Genomic DNA, 24,068 nt, shown 5'->3' with positions numbered 1-24,068 from the left:
TCGCGTCAAGGGCCGCTGTGTCGGGCACACGTGGGCCCCCGGGACAGGCCGGGCCTGTCCTCTGGCGCTAACGCTGCGGCCTCTGGACCCTGCACCCTCTTCACCTCAAAAACGAGTTAAAAAAATAAAAGGGAAATAACGCTTTTTGACTCAAGACACGAAAGTTTGTGACTAATTAAATGCAAAGAGCTCTTAAAAGCAACTGCTATACTGAATACGTTTTCTCCCAGTTTGCAGACGAACTAACCTTTCACTCGTTTCTCCAAAGTTTTAAAATGAAAGACGAAAAGCACAAGGCAGACGAAAACCAGAAATAGGGGCTTTTGTTACTTTTACTTTTTCACTGATACTTGGAACTGAGGGGAAAGAACAACAGATAGTTTTAAGAAAATACTGCTTTTTAAAAAAACACTCTAAGGAATTACTGTGAAGGGGTCATCTCCAAAAGCCAATTCTTTTGAGATTGGTTTTAAGAGGCATGAAACTGAAATACATAATAACACTGACATGGAAAGATAATTAGTTGCTCATAAAAACTTTCCCAAGGCTGTGAGAGAGCCTCAGGATCTAGGAGGTTCTCATGGGGCGATGTTTTTAAAACGTGATTTACGCTACCCAAGCAAACACGGTTTTAAACGTGATTTACGAACCCAAGCAAAAGGCATGCCGGTTCTAGCAAACCGGGAAAACTTCGTAGCAGGAAGAAGGCAGTCTGGACTACTTTATCTCAGTGGGAACATTAGCTCTGCTGAAGTACCTGTCTCCCGGCTAAGTTCCCAAACAGGGACTCGGCATCTTTCTCAAGAGCCCACGGAACTCAAAACGGGCAACAGAAAGAAAAAAATCTTCAGGAAAATACACTAATAAGTTATGTCAACAAAAAAGTACATACTGAGTTCTTGTTCCACATTTTGACGATTCGTGAGTCTGCAGACAAAATCAAATCTAATGAATCCTGGAAATGAAGTGACTTAATGGGCAGCCCGTACTGGTGATCCTTAACCAGCAATGGCTTATCTGATCGAAGATCATATAATAAAACCTAAAAAAAAAGAAAACAAGTTATTTCTGTTTCAACAAATTAAACATATTTATCTTAAAAAGCAACTTTGAAAACTTTGAATAATGGCTACCATTTGTTTCAGTACCTTTTTATGAGCACAGTGAACACTTACTCAGGGCACAAAGATTTTATTTTATTTTTTTAAATTTTTTTAATGTTTATTTATTTTTGAGAGAGAGAGACAGAGCACGAGCAGGGGAGGAGCAGAGAGAGAGGGAGACACAGAATCCGAAACAGACTCCAGGCTCCGAGCTGTCAGCACAGAGCCCGATGTGGGGCTCAAACTCACAAACCGTGAGATCATGACCTGAGCCGAAGCCGGACGCTCAACCGACTGAGCCACCCAGGCGCCCCAAAGGGCACAAGGATTTTAAAGTCAGACAGCAAAAATACTCTAGAAAAATCTCTTAAATTCACCTGTACAGTACACGGTTTTTTGGTTCAATTTTTTTTAATGTTTATTCATCCTTGAGAGAGAGACAGAGCACAAGCAGGGGAGGGGCAGAGAGAGAATGGGGGGGGGCGGGGGGGGGGGGGGCCACAGAATCCCAAACAGGCTCCAGGCTCCAAGCTGTCAGCACAGAGCCCGACGTGGGGCTCGAACACACGAACCGTGAGATCATGACCTGAGCCGAAGTCGGACACCCAACCGACTGAGCCACCCAGGTGCCCAAAGTACATGGTTTTATTTAACTGGAAAGTAAGTTTCTGGCACACTAAGATTGAGAACTACTGAGCTATATTAAGAAAGGAACAAAAAGGAAAATTCATAAGAATTTGTGCCATTTGTGAACCAAACCAAATATATATGCGGTGGGCCTACTAAGTACCAAGCACTGTCGCAGCAACTGACAGAAATAAGAATAAAAGGCTTAATGAAGATGATCCTGGCAGATCTGCAACAGATGGGGGTGGCAAGGTTAGGACTGTTGGGGGAGGGGAGGGGAGGGGAGGGAAGTGGGTGGGCAGGTCTCTTCTGAGCCTTGTCACTAGAGGCAAGAGGGCTGGGGAAGCTAGCTGCCAGTCCCTGGTGACAGATCCTCTGTAGACCCTGATGACAGAGGTGAACTCCACTGGAAGCAGGGTCCAGACCTGCTCTGGAGAACAAACTTACAAGTGTGTGAATTCTGCCTTGAAGTAAAGAAGGGAAGAAAGAAAGGATGAAATTAACCCTCCGGAGCCGCTCAATCCATTCCTGTCAGACTAGCTCTGCTAAGGTACGTTACTGCCTGGGATGTGGTCAGTGGGGCTCGGTGAGAAAAAAGGTTCCTTGTACAAATAAGTTTTGGAAATACTTGTTGAACACATTTCTTGTCTAGGGGAATCTCAGAGCCTTCAATACATATTGAAAAGCACCGTGAGCCTCCAAGAGCAGGAGTCTGGCAGAATTCCAGATTCTGTAGACCACAGAATTCTGTTCCACACACTCTGGAAAATGTTGTTCTAAACCACAGTCAAGAGAATGCCTGAGGCATACCCACACGGTACCTCCAGCTCGACAGCCCCTCAGACCCACCATGAAGGCCAGAATCAGAATTTCTCAAGGTACTAAAATAGAGGATTCTGGAGAACCCACTCCACTCTGGCCAAAACAAGAATGCCTCATTTCCTGTTCCCACAGCGAACAGATAATATTTCCCAGAATACATACATGTCTCTGAGATACTAACGTTAAGTATGAAGTTCTCAATTTAAACATGTTTACCTGCCCGGTAGATGTTCCAACTGCCATGGTCAAGGCTCCATTAAATTTCAAAGCAGAGATTGTTGGTAAACTGTTTATCCTGAAAGGCAAAATATTCATGCTCCATATATATATGGTCAAACTTTCCAAGTAAAAAGTCGTTATTAATCTGCAATTCTCTTTTTTGGAAGTTTTTATTTACTTATTGACAGAGAGAAAGAGCAGGGGAAGGGCAGAGAGAAACGGGGACAGAGGATCCGAAGTGGGCTCCATGCAGACAGCAGACAGCCCAATGCAGGCCTCAAATTCATGAACCGGGAGGTCATGACCTGAGCTGAAGCTGGATGCTTAAACCAACTGGGCCACACAGATGCCCCTATTAATCTTCAATTCTAAAGGGGAAATCACACTTCTATCCTTATGTTTAAAAAAAATCATTGCATCAGGGGGCGCCTGGGTGGCTCAGTCAGTTGAGCGTCCAACTTCGGTCAGGTCATGATCTCACAGCATGAGTTCAAGTCTCGCATAGGGCCCTGTCCTGACAGCTCAGAGCCTGGAGCCTGCTTCAGATTCTGTGTCTTCCTCTCTCACCTTCCCCTGTTCATGCTCTCTCTCTGTCTCAAAAATAAACAAACATTAAAAAAAAAAAAAAAAAAAAATGCCCCACCAAGGGCAAACGAAGCCACTAAAAACTATTTGTGAATCAATATTCTATTTGAAAAAAAAAGAATATTTCTAAAGACCACAGGAGAGATTATCTTTTCATATCCCTTCTTTAAATTTTCTATGTTCACTTCTATTACAGTATTACATTTAAAGCAAAAACAACCTTAAGACATAATCATAATACAAAGAACGCTGGCCTGTTTCCTCAAATGACTTTTCTAAGAAGAAATCGTCGATGACAGAGCTTATAAATAGAAACCAAGTCTCTCCATTTTAATTCAAAGACAAGTTAATGTTTATGAGTAAGAGAAAATTAACTTTTCTGCTTCCTAGGGAGTGGGTAAATAGCTTTCTCTTACAACTGACTCGCTACTTTCTAAAAACAAGCAAGTATTGGATTTGTTTTCTTTCATACCAATATAATGAAATGTTGAGAAGCATTTTTGTTGGTTCCTTCCATCGACAAACAGAGCTTCACAGTAATTCAGTAACCTGTGTGTTAACGTGTAGAGATTTTCTGTATGTGTGTTATATTTCACAACAAAAATGTCTGATTCTAAGAAAAAAATGAATATAAAATGAGTGAATTTTCCACTTTAAAATTCTTTACTCCATATTGTGATCAGTGAAGTTGTTCATTAGTATTACTTTAATAAAACTCAGCAAGAGGGCAAAAATTTCCTATACTCCCTTTAAGTGTCATGATTAACAGATGAAAAAAAAATCAACTTATTTTTTACTTATATCAGGAAAAATATATATTAGAAAAAGACGTCTTTCCAGATCAGTGATTCTTAACTTTTCTCCAAGTCAAGCTTTACATAAGCTGATTTCTCAAAAGACGGAACTATACAGGGTTGCCTGGGTGGCTCACTTAAACGTCTGACTTCTGCTCAGGTCGTGATCTCACAGGTTCATGAGTTCAAGCCCCATGTCGGGCTCTGTGCTGACAGCTCAGAGCCTGGAGTCTGCTTTGGATTCTGTGTCTCCCTCTCTCTGCCCCTCCCCATGCTTTCTCTCTCTCAAAAAGTAAATAAATAAACATAAAAAAATTTTTTAAAAAGATACAACTATATAAATTCTTCTCTCCCCCAGAAAAACGCAAATGACACACAAATCAGCAGTAATTTAGAGGGTCCACGTTCTCTCTGTACCCCACTCATCAAACACCCCACCTCCCACATGATACAGCTACAGACAGGTAAATGTTTGACCTGCTGAAATGAATAAACGCTAATAAAGTTACATTACTGCAAATATCAAGAGCCCAGAGAAAGGAAGTTCCTGAACCGATTATAGCAAATAATCCCATGTTAAGAATCTGACCAAGAGAGTATAAGACTGCATACTAATGCGAGCTCAGAAAAATGTCTGAAAACATGTACCAAACAGTAACCTCCCTGGTGAGTGAAGGACAGGGGAATTGCAGTTCTTACTTAATTCAGGCATTTAGAAGTTTTCAGTGCCCAAGTGTGTTACTTTTCTGATTGTTATAAATGTAGCAACTGGCAAACAGGAACAAGAAAATCTCAGAAACACTTGCCTCTCTCCAAGGTAGAACTCAAAGTACATCTTTCCTTTTCACTTACTGACAGGAGTGGCGACCTCCCGGTTCTATCACTAGACCGTAAAGAACTGGAAATACAAATTCCTCCAGTGCATCAATTTTAATACAATTCCACAGCAACTAACAAAGAAGACATTCTATGTAGCACCTGAGAAAGGAATTCTGTCTGGCTTTCCCACTTAGTGAACTTTTCCAAGAGAAGGATTTTTACCTAAAATAGTCACAAAACTACAACCTTAGACATAAGTCTGAAGAATTTCATCCTTTACTGATTTTAACCTGGTATTGACACATGCGTTTAAATCATAAGCAAATGGATATTTAAAAAGTACGTTAATTCCCACTCACTCTGAATCTGCCGTGACGCTGCTCAGTGCACAGTCTAGCAGACCGACTCTACTGCGAGTTCTTGGGTCCCAGCACTCCACACGACCCTCAACACACAAAAAGTGGTAATTTTACACAAGAGCTACCGGCAAGTATTTTTAGACAAACACCAAAAAAGGCCTGATTAACACAGTCTCATGGGAGATAAGAATTTAACTTTTTACCTTAATACCCTTTTTAATACTGTCAAAGGTTTTATGATAAGCTGAGTTTGTTTTAGAATTGAAAGAAAGAGAGAAAGAAAGAAAGAAAGAAAAAAACAGAAAGAAAGAAAGAAAAAGAAAATGGAGGATTGGTTAAGAAAAGAAGTCCAAAATGCAATGCATGATCCCTGTCTGGACCTTGGTTCGCTTGGGAGGGTGGATGGGGGAGGAGCCGTAAAAGACACTTTGGTATATAACTGGGGATATCTGAATACTGTATCAGCGTTAAGTATTTAATATGTAACATTATTGTATGTATCAGCGTTAAGTATTTAATATGTAACATTATTGTTATCAATTTAAATTTCTTAGGGATGATAACAGCAATATGATTTATAGGAGAGAGTCCTTCGGTTTTGTTTTGTTTTAAATGTTTGTTTATTTTTGAGAGAGAGAGAGAGAGAGAGTGCACACGTGAGAAGGGGAGGGTCAGAGAGAGAGGGAGACAGAGGACCTGAAGCAGGCTCTGTGCTGGGGCTCAAGCCCACGAACTATGAGACCATGACCTGAGCCGAAACCAAGAATTGGACGCTTATCCCACGGAACCACCCAGGAGGTCCAAAGTCCCTGCTTTTAAGAAAAACATTTCAGAAGTATTTAGGGCTAAAATATCATAATGTCTGCAACTTGTTTCCAAATGGCTCAAAAAACGTATTTCATATAATACACATGCACGTTTTTACAGCAAAAGAAAGCAAATGTGCAAAATGTATATAAGTGATTAGTGAACTATGTTTTCAACTTTGCAGAAAGTGAAGTTTTCAGATTTTTTTAAAAATAAAAAGCAAAAAATTAAGCAAATATAGCAAAAAAGCAAAACATGAAAAAAAACCAAATGAGAACTGCAACCAACAGAGTAAGGGAACAAGTGGCATAACCCATTTAAGAATATACTACGTGATCACTGAAAAGAATGACAGATGTGCATGTACTAGAAATACGTCCACAATCTGTCAGGTAAAAAAAAAAAGTTTACTTAAAGAAAATAGTATGGGGGGCACCTGGGTGGCTCAATCAGTTATGCATCCAACTCTTGACTTCAGCTCAGGTCATGATCTCAGGGTCATGGGATTGAGGCCCCCCATCTTGGAGCCTGGTTAAGAGTCTCTCCCTCGGTCTCATAAAAAAAAAAAAAAAAAGGTATGATCCCACTGTCTTTTTTTTTTTCCCCACTGTCTTTTTTAAAAAAATGACTGTACTAACACAGAAAACCCTGAGAGGACACACAACGAAATCATTAACAGTGTTTAGGAAGTGTAAGGAAACAGGATTGGGGTGGGCAGAAAGGGAGCTACACTTCTCCCTTTTTACTCTTCTGTATTTATTCAATTTTGTGATGATAAAAAAACATAAAGATTTTTTAAAAAACTGTTTACTATAACAACCACCTTAAAAAGGTAAGACCTCAAACATCCTTAAAAGGCTTGACCTCGTGAGTCATTTAGTGTTATTACAAATGTGTCTGTCACAAAGATAAATAAAGGAAATCTTAGAAATCATGCAGCAAGCAATTCCAAGTGGTCTGGTCTTCGTGCCTTCTCAAAATGAGTTAACAGACTTTATGGACAGAAAAAAGAAAAACCACATTTCAAAAACAAAAAAACAGGTATGCAGATAAATTCCAGAGTAAATACAAACTCTTTTTTTTTTTTTTTAACCATTAACGGCTCTGTGTGACCTACATTTGAATATTTGTTGCTAAAGCCCGCACTCTTACCTACTCCAAAAAACACAAAACGCAAGCCCTTATTCTTTGATTCTGACAGTAAGTAATAACACCTGTCACAGACAAAATAAAAATCCAACATGGAATATCCAACTTCATGTACAAGTGACTGGGGAAGTCTGGTCTGACTATGCATACCAAATGTCAAGCCCCCCCGGTAATCGGTAATCCAGGAATTTCAGGAACCCCGCCTTCAGGCAAGAGCGGGTCCAGTCTCCCCTCAGGGACAGGCTTAACAAACAGCTGGTGAGGGAGAAGCCTGCTCTGGTGGATACCTTCTCTTTCAGGGCAAGTATCGTAAGGAGTAAACTGGTCTGTAAGGACTCTATTTAAAAACTACTTTTCCATGGGGCGCCTGGGTGGCGCAGTCGGTTAAGCGTCCGACTTCAGCCAGGTCACGATCTCGCGGTCCGTGAGTTCGAGCCCCGCGTCGGGCTCTGGGCTGACGGCTCGGGAGCCTGGAGCCTGTTTCCGATTCTGTGTCTCCCTCTCTCTCTGCCCCTCCCCCGTTCATGCTCTGTCTCTCTCTGTCCCAAAAATAAAAAACGTTAGAAAAAAAAAAATTAAAAAAAAAAAAACTACTTTTCCAGGGGCGCCTGGGTGGCTCAGTCGGTTAAGTGTCCGACTTCGGCTCAGGTCACGATCTCGCGGTCCGTGAGTTCGAGCCCCGCGTCGTGTTCTGTGCCGACGGCTCGGAGCCTGGAGCCTGCTTCGGATTCTGTGTCTCCCTCTCTCTCTGCCCTGTCCCAGCTCGTGCTCTGTCCCTCTCTCTCGCTCTCTAAACATTAAAAAAAAATTTTTTTAAAGCAAATCTAGGAAAATTCTTGACAAGCATGAAGAACATGGATTCAAAAGCACTGCAGTTTAAAAGGAAAATGTTGTGTATTTCCTGAATGCTCCTACGCAGGATACACAAATCACAATCCCATTCGCCTCTACAGCGTAGGGTGCTTCCGCACGGCGCATCTCACGGGGTTCTCACCAGCACCTCTACGAAGCTGGCGAGGTGGTGTTACCTCCAGTTCTTCGATGAGGAAACTAGGCCTCAGGGCACTTAATTCTGTTGTGAAACTAGTAAGTATCAGAGAGCTGGGACTCCGGGACAGAGTGCCTCCAGTTAAGAAAAAGGCTGGCTGTCGCACAGCCGCTGGTCCCGTGGAGCTGGTGATGCTCGTCTAGCTCCTGATGATCAATGTCAAAGCCAGACGAGATGCACGAAGGGGCAGTCTGCAGCAACAGAAACACCGTGGAGCGGTACCAATGTTCCGTACAAGCGGCAACCAGTAGCCTGTGGCTCCACTGGCACCCTGCTGAGAACAAGTAACTCGGTCTTTTTTTTTTGTTTCCGGTGTTTATTCCCTGAGAGAGAGGGAGGGGGAGGAGCAGTGAGAGAGGAAGACGGAGGCTCCAAGGTGGGCTCTACACTGACAGCAGTGAGCCCTGTACGGGGCTCGGACTCATGAACCACTGAGATCATGACCTGAGCTGAAGTCGGACGCTGAGCTGACTGGGCCCCCAGGCTCCACAAGCAACTCTGTCTTTGAGTAAAACTCCACTCGTCATCCAATGTGAAACAAATATTTAAAAAAATAAAGGCAACATATGCTTACCTCTATTGTTCCTGTGGCAAACAAGCCATGCACTGAGTTTATGTCACACACATTATTCTCCCTAAAACAGGAAAGCAACGATGGAAAGCTTTACTACTTATTTTAGGCGGAAGGGATACTCGGTGAACTTTCTACATAAACAGCCCGGTCTTGTACAGAAAGAAAACATGCAAGTTCTTCCTCACTCACCTGCGCGTGAAAAAACACCAGAAATGAAGGACACTCAATCTGCCAGGCAGATGAGACAGGAGAGGAATTCCCTCTGAAATACCATCTCCCACCATGAGAATCAAGGCTCATTCGACTTTCTCCATGTTTTCTCCCCCGGCAGAAAGAACACCGGCAACCACTAAGCCAGTCCTGAGACCAGACTAGCTTGGGCCGGGCAGACTCATCGAGGCTTCCTTTTCTTTTTCTTTAAAACGGATACTTCACCCACGTCTTGCGGTTGCGTGAGGGTTACATGAAAAAATTTACAAAGCGTGCAGCGCAGCATCCAGACAAGACACTCAACAGATAAGTAATAGCTATCATAAACAGGGAAGTGTGCGGCGAGAGAGCAGGTAGCTTTTTATTATTCAACAACACATCATGAAGCTACTCTAGTTTTGTTTGTTTGCTTTTTTTAACGAAAATAAGAGCGCTGCAAGCCAATGTGAAAAAATTAGCCAGAGTCCACCTAGTCTCTGTCACCACATGTCCTTCCAACCTTTAGAAACCTTTTCAAAGCGATAAGGAAAACCCAACAAGTTCTTTATACACTCGGAGGAGAAGGAATCTAGCTTCTACCCCTTACCAGCTATGTGACCGTGGTCCTATCCCCTCTTCGCCTGAGCGGTCCTGTCTATAACAGTACCTACCGTAAAACTGTTATAAGTTTAAAATGAGCTAATACATATAAAATGCTCAATAATATCTGGCACAGAGTATTTTCACTATTATCACTCTTACTGTTACTCAATATTGTGATTATGACAAATGTATTCTTAAGGATTTCTCTTTGAACAAGACAAAAATGTAGACTATAACGTACGATCAAAGGAAAACTTGAAAAAACCGAAAACGTCTGCCAGCAAAAACACAAAAAATAAAATTTTAAAAATGAAACTCCAAGTTAATTCAAAATGTCTCCACGAGAGATTAATATCACAGAACAAAATCACGAGAATTTAAAGAACACTGCAAAAAACAATAAACCGGACTTCTTAGTGAGTTATAAAAATTTTCTAGTATGCCAAAAAAATTAAAAGTTTAAAGAAACCACCAGGTCTTCTGGTGAATTTTATGTTCAAGACAAATTGAAACCCTTTTTAACCAAGTTGCCCAGAGCTCTGCTTAAATGCAACAAGCTATCTGGTAACTTGAGCGTCTGGCTCCCCCTCCTGGCCGAGAGAAACACCCGGATTCTGACAAGACACTCACGCAGCATCCGTCTGTAGAGGGTTCAAGTACCGTCCTTGTTCTAAATTTAATCTATAAACTTCAGAGCTGCAAAGTAATGAATAAAGTTAGAAATCTGGTAAATGGCAATGAACTTTGCTTCAAGTAAATATAAATTTTAGAAACCTATATATACATACATACAAACATATATACATTTCTGGCTTACAAGGCATTACTTCTCTCCAAAAACACCAAAATGTATCTTAAGCCTAAAAAATAATCACCTTATTTGTGAGTCTGTTCATGTATAAAAGTGATTTAAACAACTCACGTGACAAGGAAATATTATGAACTTATTAAGAAGAATATTATTTAAAAATAACAGAGAATCCAAGATCCAAAATGGATCTATAGGTATATATAACACTAGAAGAAATACAATAAAACACTAGTAAGGTGACATGATTATGGGGTTTTTTTATTCATACTTTTGAAAATATTCTCCCAATTTTCTAAAATGATTTATCATTTTTATCATCATATAGAAGGTGGTATTTAAAAATGAGGTGTCAAAATGTCACGCGATGGGGTTCCGCAAGCGACTTCACCACCACTAAGACCGCTGTTAGGTACCCATGTCGCTCTAGATTCAGAGCACGCCGCTAATAAAAGTCAATTTCTAAATGAGCAGTTACTTTGGAACTATACCCTCTGAGGGACCACGTCTTATCCCTCTCTTGATTCCTCTCCTCGATTTTAAGAACAGAAGTTGGAGGTGGAAAGGAGAAAACAAAGGTGATCAGCCCCAATACCTCGCGCCAACAAAGTACAAGTCACAGGACGGATAGTGGTAGGAGAAATCTCTCCCGAACTTTGGTATTCTGGTTTTGTAGTAAAAACCCGATTGTGAGTGAAATTCGATGTATCTATCATTATGTAAAAAAACAATCTGAAAATGAAAGAAGAACATCAGTTTGCTGAGGTTTCTAGGAAAAGCATTTATTTCATCATCACTAGAAGTGACAAAGCAAGAGAAGCTGTGATCTCTCCCACCCGCTCTGTGTGCACAAGTCCATGGTGACCATGGACAGGGACTAAGAATCAAACCTCTGCCCTGCCTCCTTAATGCCTTCTTGCACCCCAGGAAAGCTTTTCTTGCCCTCTGAGAGAGACTTAAAACAAATGCCCTTCGTGCACCTGGCCCCAGCACTTTAGAGCACAGAGCAATGTTTGGTAACTTCAGAGAGTAATCTCTTACTTTCCTGAAGAACACAGTTTAATAATCTCACAATTACCACTCAGGGTTTGATAAGCTCCCTGTATCAACCTAATGTTAATATATTACAAAGGTATCTTAGAAACGGCAGATGGTATTTAGAAGCAAATCCATCAATATCTAGGGAAAAATACACTATAAAATGGCATGTCCCCGAACACATGATTAATGACCACCACAGGCAAAAGAATCAACTGGGCTCCGGTCTCCGAACTGAGGACAATACATAAAGCCACGTCAGCTCAGAAAATTCAATTTTCCTTCCAGATGACATCTGATGTCACTAAACTTTTATTTTATTTTCAAAAACTTTTAATTTTAAGTTGAATGAGGCACTCAAGTTACAACTTTGTAACTACCGAAAACGAAAAGGGTTGAGAGACGGACTAATGGGACCAAAAAAGAAAAGAAAAAAATATATATATTTAGCTGTGTTTCGAGCTGTCTCAGAACTGTTCCACAACTACCTATTTGCAGTGTTAAGAAAATTAAGCATATAACAATGTTATTTTACTTTTCACATACGAAAGCGGCTTGGCAAATAACACCAGTGTCAATGTAAAAATTAGAAATCACAAATCTACAATCTAACATGGTCTAAAAAAGATGGCCGCTAACAATTCTTGACAACGCAGATGAAGTTTCATATGCGATACAGGAAACTTATTTTGGTATTAGACTGGCCAAAGGCTATCGCTATCACTGTCCTTTTAAAAGATATTCTATATATCAGACATGTGTCAAACTAAAAAATACATTCATAGAAAATAATAGGTTTTATTTTACCACACAGCTGTTTTTAATGTAACAACAGGAACATCACAAAAATACTTCTCATGACTTCTTGAGGACCCAATACTATCAAGCGTACCTTTGAATAGTCATCAGACAAAGTTTCAAAGGTGACAACTGAAAAACAAGAAAACAGTTAAGAAAAATTACAATTACCAATCCACATTCTTCGTAACAATGCAAACCTGAGGCAAAGATTCCAATTCAACACAAAAACTATGTACAAACTATATATAAACACCGGATCCCCCCACTTTTTTGTCCTTCCATAAAACAAGAAGAAAGCTGCCATATTATATTGACCCCAAAACACCAAATGGAAAATTAAAAGCTTTATAATTTCTCAATGCAGATCAACCAGATTTTCTGCAGAACTGAAGCTGATTAAATAAACTCACAAAACATAACGACTTCTAAATTCTACCAGTTTGTCTGAGATGCCCAAAACAGACATAGAAGAACATTAAGAAAATTATTTCTTTAAAAAAGAGAACAGCAGCTGTTTACTCATTCAGCCACTAAACATAAAGAGTACAAACAGTTGTTAGTAGCGGCATGTGGGGTTTGTACTGGTTTCAAAAAGGAATGGGTAAAACAAGCTGAAGAATACTTAGCCCATTAGCTGTTTTCTCTCGACCCCAAACCCCAGCAGCCTGACAGAAAGACCTGCTTGTTCCCTGCCCTCCCCCCGGTGCAGTCAGTCGCCTTCTCTGCAGAGTGGACGGAGCCTATGAGTGCGGGGAGCCTCCTGTGACTACGTCGCATGAGATGGCGAAGGGGAGATTTATCATCACGTGAGCCCTTTAAAATCAGAGTTTGCTGCTGCTGCCAGCAGAAGGGGAAGTGGGAGAGAGGCTCGAACAGGAGACGGACCCCACGACCAGGTGCTGGCTTAGCGGCGAAGACCAGGTGGCAAGGAACACAGGCCGCGGCTGCCAGGATAAACGGGAGCCTCAGCCCTACAAGCACAACAGACTGCATTCTGCCCACAAGCGGAGAGCTGCGAAGCGGATTCTTGCCCGGGGCCTCCGAGTAAGAGCCAGGTGGGCCTGGCTGACACCCAGAGGTCAGTGCCGAGCACAGAACATGGCACGGCCTGGATGAACTTCACCTACAGGGCTACGAGCTAACGAATGGATGTTTTAAGCTGCCACACTCATGGGAATTTGTTACACAGCAAAGAAAACTAACACACAACGCATTCCCATTTTAAAAAGCGGAAGAGTTAGGGCGCCTGGGTGTCTCAGCGGGTTAGTGTCTGACTCTTGAATTTGGCTCGGGTCATGATCTCAGTTTGTGAGTTCGAGCAGCGTGGGGCCTCCTTGGAATTCTCTCTCTGCCCCTCCTTCTCTCTGCCCCTCCCCCCACTAGTACATGTGCACCCTCTCCCTCCCTCTCTCAAAATAAATTTTAAAAAAATTTAAAAAGAAGACAACTATCCACATATAAAAATGCTATTTTCATGAATTCAAATTTAATCTCTTACTTACCTTCTGAATCTAAACACCTTTCAAACTTCAAGGATAATTGATAGGTGTCATAACATCGAACCCGAGGTTTATATGTTCCTATAAAAAAGATTAATGTGATGTAAAGCCTAAAGGAGGTACTTTTCACTGGCAATATCCTGCAGACAGGTTAAGTACACTTTTTGTTTAGAAGTAAGTAGGATTCATTATAACCACATGAAAGAAAAAGAATTTAAAAGCAGCCCTCCCCAACATCCCAAGGAGAAAACCAGCAAAGTATATAAACAAGCAGGTCATAGAAAATGAAATACACATAACTACTAAACTTCACAAATAATCTAAGTAGACAAAAACAATGAGACAGTTACTGTCCGTCAGAATGGCAAAGATTAAAAGACGGTTAATATCTGTGTAGGTGAGAGTGTTAAAAAGGCACTCTCATACACTTGGTGATTAGTATAAACTTCTCCGGAGGACAATCTGGCAAATCTGTAAAATATGTGATGTTTGTACACCTTGAATCTGTATTTCAACTGATATAAGTTTATCCTAGAGAAACACACCCACAAGTGCACCAGACACACAAAGGGTGTTTCCCGCAGCGCTGTTTACAACTGGCCAAAAACTGAGAGCAAATAAAACGTATACTGACGTGGAAATGGTTCAATAAATGATGGCAGATCATCACATAGCTCACGAGAGGATGACCCAGGCCTGTGCCAACAGGGAAAGCCACCACAACACGCCACCGAGTACGAGAGACAGGGCAGAGAGCACAGGGAAGTGCCCCAGAGTGGCGCCTAGGGTCCCACGTCTGTATAAGTCAGCACTGGCGGCATAAGCACTATGTACAGAAGAGGCTGGCAGAAGCACGGTGATTATCTCCGTGAAGTGCAATTCTAGGGCATTTCACATTTTGTCTTCTGCAATTCTGTAATGTTTGCATGTTTTATAAGTTTATCATGTTTGCAATCAAAACGAGAAAAAGACTGGTCTTCAAAGCCAAAACATTTTTTTTTTTTTTAAAAAGGAATGAGGTAGTTCTTGAATCCCCGAGACCTCATTTAAAAATAATATGTAGTAGGGGGCGCCTGGGTGGCTCAGTCAGTTGAGCGTCGGACTTCGGCTCAGGTCATGATCTCACAGCTCGTGAGTTCACCCCGTGTTGGGCTCGGTGCTGATAGCTCAGAGCCTGGAGCCTGCTTCAGATTCTGAGTCTCCCTCTCTCTCTCTCTCTCTCTCTCTCTGCCCTCTCCCGCTCATGCTGTCTCTGTCTCTCAAAAATAAACATTAACAAAAAAAAATTTTTTTTAATGGTTATGCAGTATAACATACAAATATACACACACGTAACACATGTTATATATTATATAACTGTTTACATATTTAAACCATATACAGTATATATAATTCATACATATGAACTGGAGACTAAGAAATGTGTTAATACTGAGACAATCATCAGCACAGAACAAAAGAGACTGGCATATAGATGTATAAAAGTTCTGTCAAATAAGCAAGTGTTTGGAAAGGAGATATAAATGGATATAATGTTAAGTCAGCAAAAAAAAAAAAAAGTGCACAATACACAGGATTTAGGTACCACGATCACAGTCAAAACACACACTGGATAATGCTCTTCTAAATTATAACATGTAAAAGTTACCTATATTCAGGGCTTTTTGATACTAATGAATAAATATTACTAATATAGAATGTTAGTGGCATAAAAAATATTAGTCCATTACACAGAAAATTATGTTAAAAGCAACCCTTCCCGGAACTTTCACTCATTGTTGGTAGGAATGTAAAATGATCTTGACCACCTTGGGAAAAATCTGGTGGCCGCTCATTAAAGCGAAACATACATCTACCCTATGGCCCAGCAATGTCCTCCAAAACAAGCCTGTGTAACATTGTCCACCGTGCTTTATTAATAATACTAAAAAATGAAAACAGTCCAGGTGTCCAGCAAATGGAGAATGGATGGATAAACTCTAGTACATTCTTATGAAGAAATACTATTTGGTAAAAAGAAAAAACCACTGACACATGTGCCAGCATGGACGAATCTCAAAGACCTAAGAAAATAGATCTCACATAAAAAGAATATGCAGCGTATGACTACAGTTACATCAAGTTTCCCACAGAGCAGTGGTTGCCGGTGCATGGGTGGGATCAGGACGGACTGTGAGGGGCATGAAAGAAGTTTCTGGGTGAGAGGAAAGTTCTAGATCTTAACTGGGATTTCGCCTACATAGGTGAATGCATCTGTCAAAACTCCTCAAAAGATCTGTGCATTTCACTGCATGTAAATCCACCTAAAAGAAACGCCGTAGATAAATACAGTCTGGTTAATGGTACACATGCTGAGGTATTTATGGGAAAAGTATACTGGTATCTGCAACCTGCTCTGAAATGCATCAAAAAACGGGATGGGGGCACCTGGGGGGCTCAGTCGGTTAAGCATCTGACTTCGGCTCTGGTCATGATCTCGCAGTTTGTGGGTTCGAGCCCCACGTCGGGCTCTGTGCTGACAGCTCAGAGCCCGGAGCCTGCTTTGGATTCTGTGTCTCCCTCCCTCTTTGCCCCTCCCCCTGCTCATGCTCTGTCTCTCAGCAATAAATAAATGTTTAAAAAAAAAAAAACAAAACAGGATTAAAAAAAAGGATGGAGTGATGGATGGACAGAGATGGACAGATATGATCCAGCAATATACTACTGAGAATCTAGGTGGTGGGTAAAAGGATGTTCACCTTACAATTTTTTCAGTATTTCCGTATGTTTGAAAACTTTTATACTAAAACGTTAAGGTCATTAAAAAAAAGCGACCTTTCCCACACTAGCATTTCCTGCTAGGAAATGTACGTAAGTCATAACCAAAAACATGCTTACCAGTTGCTAAGATATACTGTCCATCTTTTGACACCTTAATAGTGGTACAGACGGTAGGCATTTCAAAATCCTGAATAAGTTCAATTCTCCTACGGACATCTGCAAAGAGAGGAAGTAAATAACTGATTTCACGACCAGGTGCTCATTTTATCTCCTAAGGCCCAGCATGCAGAACAGTCGCTACGAACAGGTCAACAATGTCCCAGTGCCTCCAAGCCTCGGAATACAGCCCCACCCATCACACAGGAAGGTTTTTTCTTAGCTCATACCTTAGCTTTCTAAGCTTAGTATTTTTTACTTTAAAAAAATTTTTTTTAAGTTTTTATTTATTTTTTAATTTTTTTTTTTTTCCAACGTTTTTTATTTATTTTTGGGACAGAGAGAGACAGAGCATGAACGGGGGAGGGGCAGAGAGAGAGGGAGACACAGAATCGGAAACAGGCTCCAGGCTCCGAGCCATCAGCCCAGAGCCTGACGCGGGGCTCGAACTCACGGACCGCGAGATCGTGACCTGGCTGAAGTCGGACGCTTAACCGACTGCGCCATCCAGGCGCCCCAAGTTTTTATTTATTTTTGACAGAGACAGAGTGCAAGCATGAGCGGGGGAAGTGCAGCGAGAGAGGGAGACACAGGATCCGAAGCAGGCTCCAGGCTCCAAGCTGTCAGCACAGAGCCCGACGCGGGACTCAAACTCACGAACTGTGAGATCGTGACCTGGGCCGAAGTCAGACACTTAACCAACTGAGCCACCCAGGCGCCCCAGTATTTTTTACTTTTTAAAAAGTATCATCACTAATTGAAAAAAAAAAAAAAAAAAAATGTCCACAGTGGTGTATCAAACATCCAGTTTCAAGAGCCAGACAAGGGGGGAACACAACAAATATTATACCACTATCATTACTCAGTCACGGCTAAGACAAAAATCTTACCATTTTTTTCCTCCTAGATACTAAGTTTAGGGGCGCCTGGGCGGCTCAGTCGGTGGGGCGTCTGACTTCGGCTCAGGTCATGATCTCACAGCTTGTGAGTTCGAGCCCCATGTCAGGCTCTATGCTAACAGCTTGGAGCCTAGAGCCTGCTTCCAGATTGTGCGTCTCCCTCTCTCTCTGCCCCTCCCCTACTCATGCTCTGTGTCTCTCTCTTTCTCTCTCTCCTTCAAAAACAAACATTAAAAAAATTGTTTTTAATTTAAATCTTCAAAATCCTAAGTTTATGTAAGAAACTGCTGGCAAGCTGACTTTGCCTCTGTTGGCACCAGGGTTCTGAGCCAAGAGGACCCAGGCTGGATTAAGATTTAGAGCAATCTCTCTGGATCAAAAGGCTTGAACACGGACTCTCACAAAACCTGGCTCCCTTCTACAATCCACACAATGTGTCTACTGCAAGGACCATTTATGACTCCATGGCACATTACTGCCTTGCTTATTAAATTAAACCCAAATATAAGATTCAAACCAACCGAGTAGGAATGGCCCACTCAATATGAAAGACACATGATAGTTTTGAGATGGGCTGAGAAAAAGGGTTGATGAACAGTTTTTCCTCTAAGTAATCTGAATCTCTTTTCTATACTCTAGGTCACTGGGTAGAACGTGGGGGAGGGGGGAGTGGTCAGAAGAAATCGGAACCAGTGAACGTTACTAAAGGAGCAGTTCTTGTTTTCCTTGGATTCAAAGTTTCCATTTTCTAACTTCAGAACTATCTACACAAAGCCGTCTCTTCCAAGATGCTTGCCTTGGGGTATTTATCTCACACACACAGAAATCCCTTCCAACACCTTAGTCTTTGATTTTTAGAGACTAATTTATTTTATTTTATTTTATTTTTTAATTCTTTTTTTTTTTTAATTTTTTTTTCAACGTTTTTTATTTATTTTTGGGACAGAGAGAGACAGAGCATGAACGGGGGAGGGGCAGAGAGAGAGGGAGACACAGAATCGGAAACAGGCTCCAGGCTCCGAGCCATCAGCCCAGAGCCTGACGCGGGGCTCGAACTCACAGACCGCGAGATCGTGACCTGGCTGAAGTCGGACGCTTAACCGACTGCGCCACCCAGGCGCCCCTAGAGACTAATTTAAACAACATGTATGGAAAGATAAATCATCTTTCACATGTGACAAGCTGTAATGGAGAAAATTTGCCAAAAATCTGTTCGAAACAAAACTGATCAATGCCTTAAACTTATGAATCCGGAAAAGAACAATTCAGTGTGACACCCGAATCCTGGCAGCTAACGTGACACGAACGTCCGAGCGCATAAAAGTCGCCCCTAAGGTGACAAGGCGACCCGCCTACACGGTGGGATGCCCGGGAGCTGCGATCTGCCCCTCCCTCAAAAAAAAACAACTGATCTTCTATCTTTCCCTATTCTTCCCAGCCAGTATAAGTTAAAGAATGTAAATTTTCTGCAATTATCCTTTATGAAAAAGATGCTGACGTGCTGGCAAACAAAGCAGTCATGGCCCTGCTAGGAGAGACGGCCTTCCTCGGGTCTCCCGCATCCCCGGCCACCTTGCTAGGTCCGGCAAGACTGCCGTGCCCCGGGCGCGCCTTCGCCTGAGCCATCTCTCAGGGGTGTCTGCGCGGCCTGACGGGTAAGGGAACGTGTCTCCTCTGGACAGACGGCAGGCTTGCTCACTGCAGCTACAGAAGCAGCGGACTTCCCGAGCTAGGTGTGGCTCAGCTGCAACACAGACCCCGTGTGCCTGCAGCCACCTGGGCCGTGCTGAGTGTCCCTGTGGGACTCGGGGCAAGGGGAGCTGGCAGAGATACGCTGATGCTCATGCCATCTGCTGTGCCAAGCTGGGGTTCTCATCTCCGACCCAGGAATCTTGTCTCTTCCACTACTATCGGTGAAATCGTTAACAGGCTAACTCATTTTAAGTAGGTAGAATTCAACCTCACGCCCACCAGGAACACATCAACCACAACAAAAGGTTTTTTAGGAAGGAAAAGGGCAAAAAGTTTATTTCCCACTTTTTAACTGCCCTGTATCTTTGTCAACCTCCACTTAAATATGATAACAAATGTGTGAAAGCACTGTTGCATAGGTCGTGCACGTAGCCAGGGTGGGGAAAAAAATACTCACCGACATCCTTCTTCTGTAGTGCTCTCTTCTTCCTGTCAGAAAGCCACTTAAAGAAAATGAAGAGACTTTATTTTAAAACAGATTTACTTTGCTTTCCTGCTTACCAAAGTGCTCACATTAAAAAAGTTAAAACTTTATAGGAATATATCAACAGAGGAAGTGAAAAGATTCTATAATCCCAACCCTGTTAACATATCCCCCGGGTTTTTTTTTTCTTGTACACATTTACATATATTAGACAATACATTTTATTCATTTTATTTTTTTTTTTTTTAGTGTTTATTTATCTTTGAGAGAAACAGAGCGTGAGCCAGGGGAGGGGCAGAGAGAGGGAGACACAGAATCCAAAGCAGGCTCTAGGTGCTGACAGCAAAGAGCCGGACATGGGGCTCGAACCCACAAACCATGAGATCATGACCTGAGCTGAAGTCAGATGCTTAACCGACTGAGCCACCCAGGCGCCCCTAGACATTTTAGAACCACTATGTTTTACCCAAGAGAAAACTAATTCATTGGGAAAGTAATAAGCCTCAAATATTAGGAGGGTTACCACTAATATATGGAACAACTTTATTTAGGTCAAATATTAAAAAGCAAACCATTAAAAGGAGAAAGTTTCTTGAGCATATTTTTTACAAAGAACAAAACTAGATCATTAAGCAAATAGCTGACACTTGATAATACGGAAATGATGCTTTTAAGTCGTACTCACTGACAGATTTTTTTTTTTCTTTTGAGAGAGAGAGCGCGCGAGCGAGCACGCAAACCAGGTGAACGGCAGAGGGAGAGCGAGAATCTTAAGTAGGCTTCATGCTCAGCGTGGAGCCTGACTCGCACTCCATCCCATGACCCTCGGGATCGTGACCTGAGTCAAAATTAAGAGTCAGACGCTCAACTGACTGAGCCACCCAGGCACCTCTGGGAGCAGACTTTCTTCTGAAATTAACGTAGCTCAATTTAGCAGACGGCGTAATTCTAAAGCCCAAGTCTTTCAGGAGGCCTAGCTCCCTCATCCCCATTCGTGAGGCCTCCCCGGCTACAGTTGTTTGCACAAAGCAGCTCGGATGAAAGCTTCCAACAGCACTGGTGGGAACGCCCTAACTTCCCACTTGAGCCTACAAGGCCCACCTCTCCAGCCTTACCTGCCCCCACCGTCTCCCCTTGGCATGCCACAGCCACACCCGCGCCTCTTCGGCTTCTCCAACATGCCAAGGGCATTCCCAGTTGGGGACATTTACGCTTTCTGTTCTCTCAACACTGAAAACTCTTTCCCCGTCTCTTCATTACCCAAGTCTCTGCTCAAATATCACCTCCTATAGAGAGGCCTTCCCTGAAGGCTTTATCCAAAACATTCTCTGACCACTTTCGCCACAACACTCTTTTTTCTTTTCCAATTTTTATTTAAATTCTAGTTAGCTGACATACAGCGTAACATTGGTTTCAGGAGTAAAATTCAGTGATCATTCACTTACATATAACACCCAGCGCTCATCCCAACAAGTGCCCTCCTTAGCGCCCATCACCCATCTAGCCCATCCTCCCCACCACCTCCCTCCAGCAACCCCCAATTTGTTCTCTATCATAAGAGTCTCTGTGGTTTGTTCCCCTCTCTCTTTTTTCCCCTTCCCATATGTTCATGTATTTTGTTTCTTAAATTCACAACGCTCTCTTCTAGTCCATTCATCGAAGCTGTCTTCCTGTTTGCTCACTTCGTCTTTCCCCCAACAGGGAAACTTATCACCATGTATCCCAACACTCAGAACAGGGCTACTGGCACGTAGTTACTTCTCAACAAATGCGCAGAATGACCAAAACGAGAAAGATCATGCTGTGTGACAAACAGTCGGAAGATGAGGAATTAGCTGGCCTGAATTCTGAAAAGAAAGGCAGACTCTAATCACAGACTCCAGATCTTTCGGGAGCAGGCACAGCGAAGAAGAAACAGCTCTTCATTTATTCAGATTTCTAAGGGCAAGAGTGGAACTAACACCAGCATGCTATAAAATGACAAGTTTCAACACCAGTATCTAGCAAGTAATCTTAAAATGGAAATGAGCTTCTGCTAGAAGTTTCTTCCCACTGGCAGTGCCTGGACAGAGGCTTGTTCATCGCTTATAAGAAATTAAAAAAAAAAAAAACAAGCCGCAGATCATAGATGTGTGAGCTTGGACAACTCACTCTTCCCATCGCTGGATCTGCTGCATACCTTAAACATGAGAAGACGACTGTAAAACAATCACTATTTTCCCAGCTCCTTCCAACTCTGAGGTCCTAAGACCCGATGAAATTAAGTTAAGGTCGGCAAGGTTCAGAAACACTGCCCTCTACACCATAGAAGTCTGCAGGTGCAAACTCTGTGTGCGTTTTCTTGCTCACTTGCTGTATCTCCAGAACTTGCCGTACAATAGGAATCCAACAAACAGCTGATGCGTGGACATTAAAATGGGGCAGAAAAGCCCGCAACCCATCTGTCCGCGCTTTCCTCCTCGGTGCGGCAGAAGCTGGGAACATCCCCAGAAGCCCCAAAGGACGCGCGTCGCCTGTTCTAGAGAACTCTGCAAAAGTTCCAGCGAAGCTCATCGCCCCTGATCACCCGCCGCCCAGCTTCTGGCGCGGGGACAGCAGTGTCCTCGACGACCGGCACCGACCAGCTCCCGCGGGCACGGCCACTTGCCCCCCGGGCCTCCCCGAGCCAGGGGTCGGCCAGGGCCAGGCTAACACGGAGGCCAGGGCCGAGGAGAGGGGCGGCTGCCTCGAGAGGCGGGGGACCCCGAAGTGCCTCACCTCAGGCAGGGACTTGCCGCAGCTGAGACTGTAAATCTTCACCTCGTTGAGGCTGGACACCTGCATGGCCGGACAGAGCGGCGGCGACCCACGTTCCCCCGCGAGCCCCTCTCCCCGCGCCACACGCGAGCATCCGAACCGCAGCGTGTCCCCGGCGCGACTGGGCGGCGTGCGGCGCTGGCGTCGGCTGATGACGCACTCACGGCGCCGGAACTGCGCCAGTTCCCGGAGGAAGGGGCGTGGCCGAATGGAACGGAGCGGCTGGGGGCGGGGCTCTGGCCAGGCCACCCCGAGTGCGGGAGGGCTGGGAGCCGCGCAGTCTCCCCTGCGCAGTGCGTGCGTTGACACTCTCCTGGGGTCGCTGTCCTGGCCGAAGTGTCGCCGCCCGAGTGGGGCAGGCGGTGCAGGCCGGCGCCCGGTGGCCTGGGGGGCTGGGTCAAGGGAATCCATCCAGCCCCTGGGCGAAGCCAGAGTATTCAGGGTGGATTCTTCTCTCCTCCACCGTGTTTCTTTCAGCAACGTTACATTACAAATAAGTGCTCTTTAAAGTTGACGTATAAAAATGTTACTTGCGGGGGTGCCTGGGTGGCTCAGTCAGTTAATCGTCCAAGTCATGATTTTGTCTCAGGTCATGCATGATTCCGGCTCTGAGAGCCTCCTTGGGAGAATCTCCCTTTCTCTCTCCCCCTCTCTCTCAAACATTTTTTTTTTTTTTAATGTTACTTTCGTCTAGATTTGTTCGACACTCATCCACAAAGGAGTGAAAGAAAAGAAAAGGCAAACTAAGGAAAAAGAAAACGATAAAAGAAGGAGTGGTCGGGGCGCCTGGGTGGCTCAGTGAGTTGAGCGTCCGATTTCTCAGGTCATGATCTCATGGCTCGTGAATTCGAGCCCCACATCAGGCTCTGTGCTGACAGCTCGGAGCCTGGAGCCTGCTTCGGATTCCGTGTCTCCCTCTCTCTCCTACTCCTCCCCTGCTCACACTCTGGCTCCAAAAGTGAATAAACATTTTTTAAAAGTGTGTTTTTGGTTTTGTTTTTGTTTTTAAAGGAGTGGACATCAAGGGTGAAGTGCTTTGGAACCTGATGTCTTTTGAGACAGGCGTGTGACAGCAACGACAGACAGACACAGCCCCTCACTACATATCGTTTTCAGAAAGTTCACACACTGTTGATTGTCCAACTGCATAGAGAACTGCCTTTACTGCTGCCTAGCTGTGAGAAGTGCAGAATTTTCCACTCAGAGGAAAACTTAAGGAGAAAATGTAGGTTAACAGCAGTCAAAGGTGTCCATTTAAAATTGTAACATAGTATTCACATCCCTTACCTATAGCTGAGGTGGGTCATTTGGGGCACAGGCTTTATTAGTTCATGGCAAGGCGAGGGCTTCTTTGGGGCTTTCGCAATTTTGTTTTTGTTGTAACTGTCCTCAAAGTTCCTGTCCAGATTCTATCTTCTGCTTGAGAGTTTCTTTGAG

General features: G+C 43.2%; 1 protein-coding gene across 1 annotated transcript in view; it reads right to left on the bottom strand.

The window, feature by feature from the left end:
* Positions 1-22,755, bottom strand: part of NOL10 (nucleolar protein 10) — an 88,583-nt gene extending 65,828 nt beyond the window's left edge. Inside the window, exons 1-11 of the mRNA XM_049652533.1 lie at positions 22,593-22,755; positions 19,809-19,854; positions 16,722-16,820; positions 13,848-13,925; positions 12,437-12,474; positions 11,102-11,238; positions 10,329-10,394; positions 8,907-8,967; positions 5,329-5,414; positions 2,769-2,847; positions 893-1,042 (exon numbers count right to left, since the gene is read on the bottom strand). Of these exons, the coding sequence (XP_049508490.1) occupies positions 893-1,042; positions 2,769-2,847; positions 5,329-5,414; positions 8,907-8,967; positions 10,329-10,394; positions 11,102-11,238; positions 12,437-12,474; positions 13,848-13,925; positions 16,722-16,820; positions 19,809-19,854; positions 22,593-22,658 (906 nt within the window). The 5' untranslated portion in view covers positions 22,659-22,755. The remainder of the gene's footprint in view (positions 1-892; positions 1,043-2,768; positions 2,848-5,328; positions 5,415-8,906; positions 8,968-10,328; positions 10,395-11,101; positions 11,239-12,436; positions 12,475-13,847; positions 13,926-16,721; positions 16,821-19,808; positions 19,855-22,592) is intronic.
* Positions 22,756-24,068: the final 1,313 nt, after the last annotated feature.

The sequence above is a fragment of the Panthera uncia genome (genome assembly GCF_023721935.1).
Source record: "Panthera uncia isolate 11264 chromosome A3 unlocalized genomic scaffold, Puncia_PCG_1.0 HiC_scaffold_12, whole genome shotgun sequence".
NCBI classification, from domain to species: domain Eukaryota; kingdom Metazoa; phylum Chordata; class Mammalia; order Carnivora; family Felidae; genus Panthera; species Panthera uncia.
Note: the sequence above shows the minus strand (reverse complement) of the source record. Positions and strands in the feature narration are given on the sequence as shown.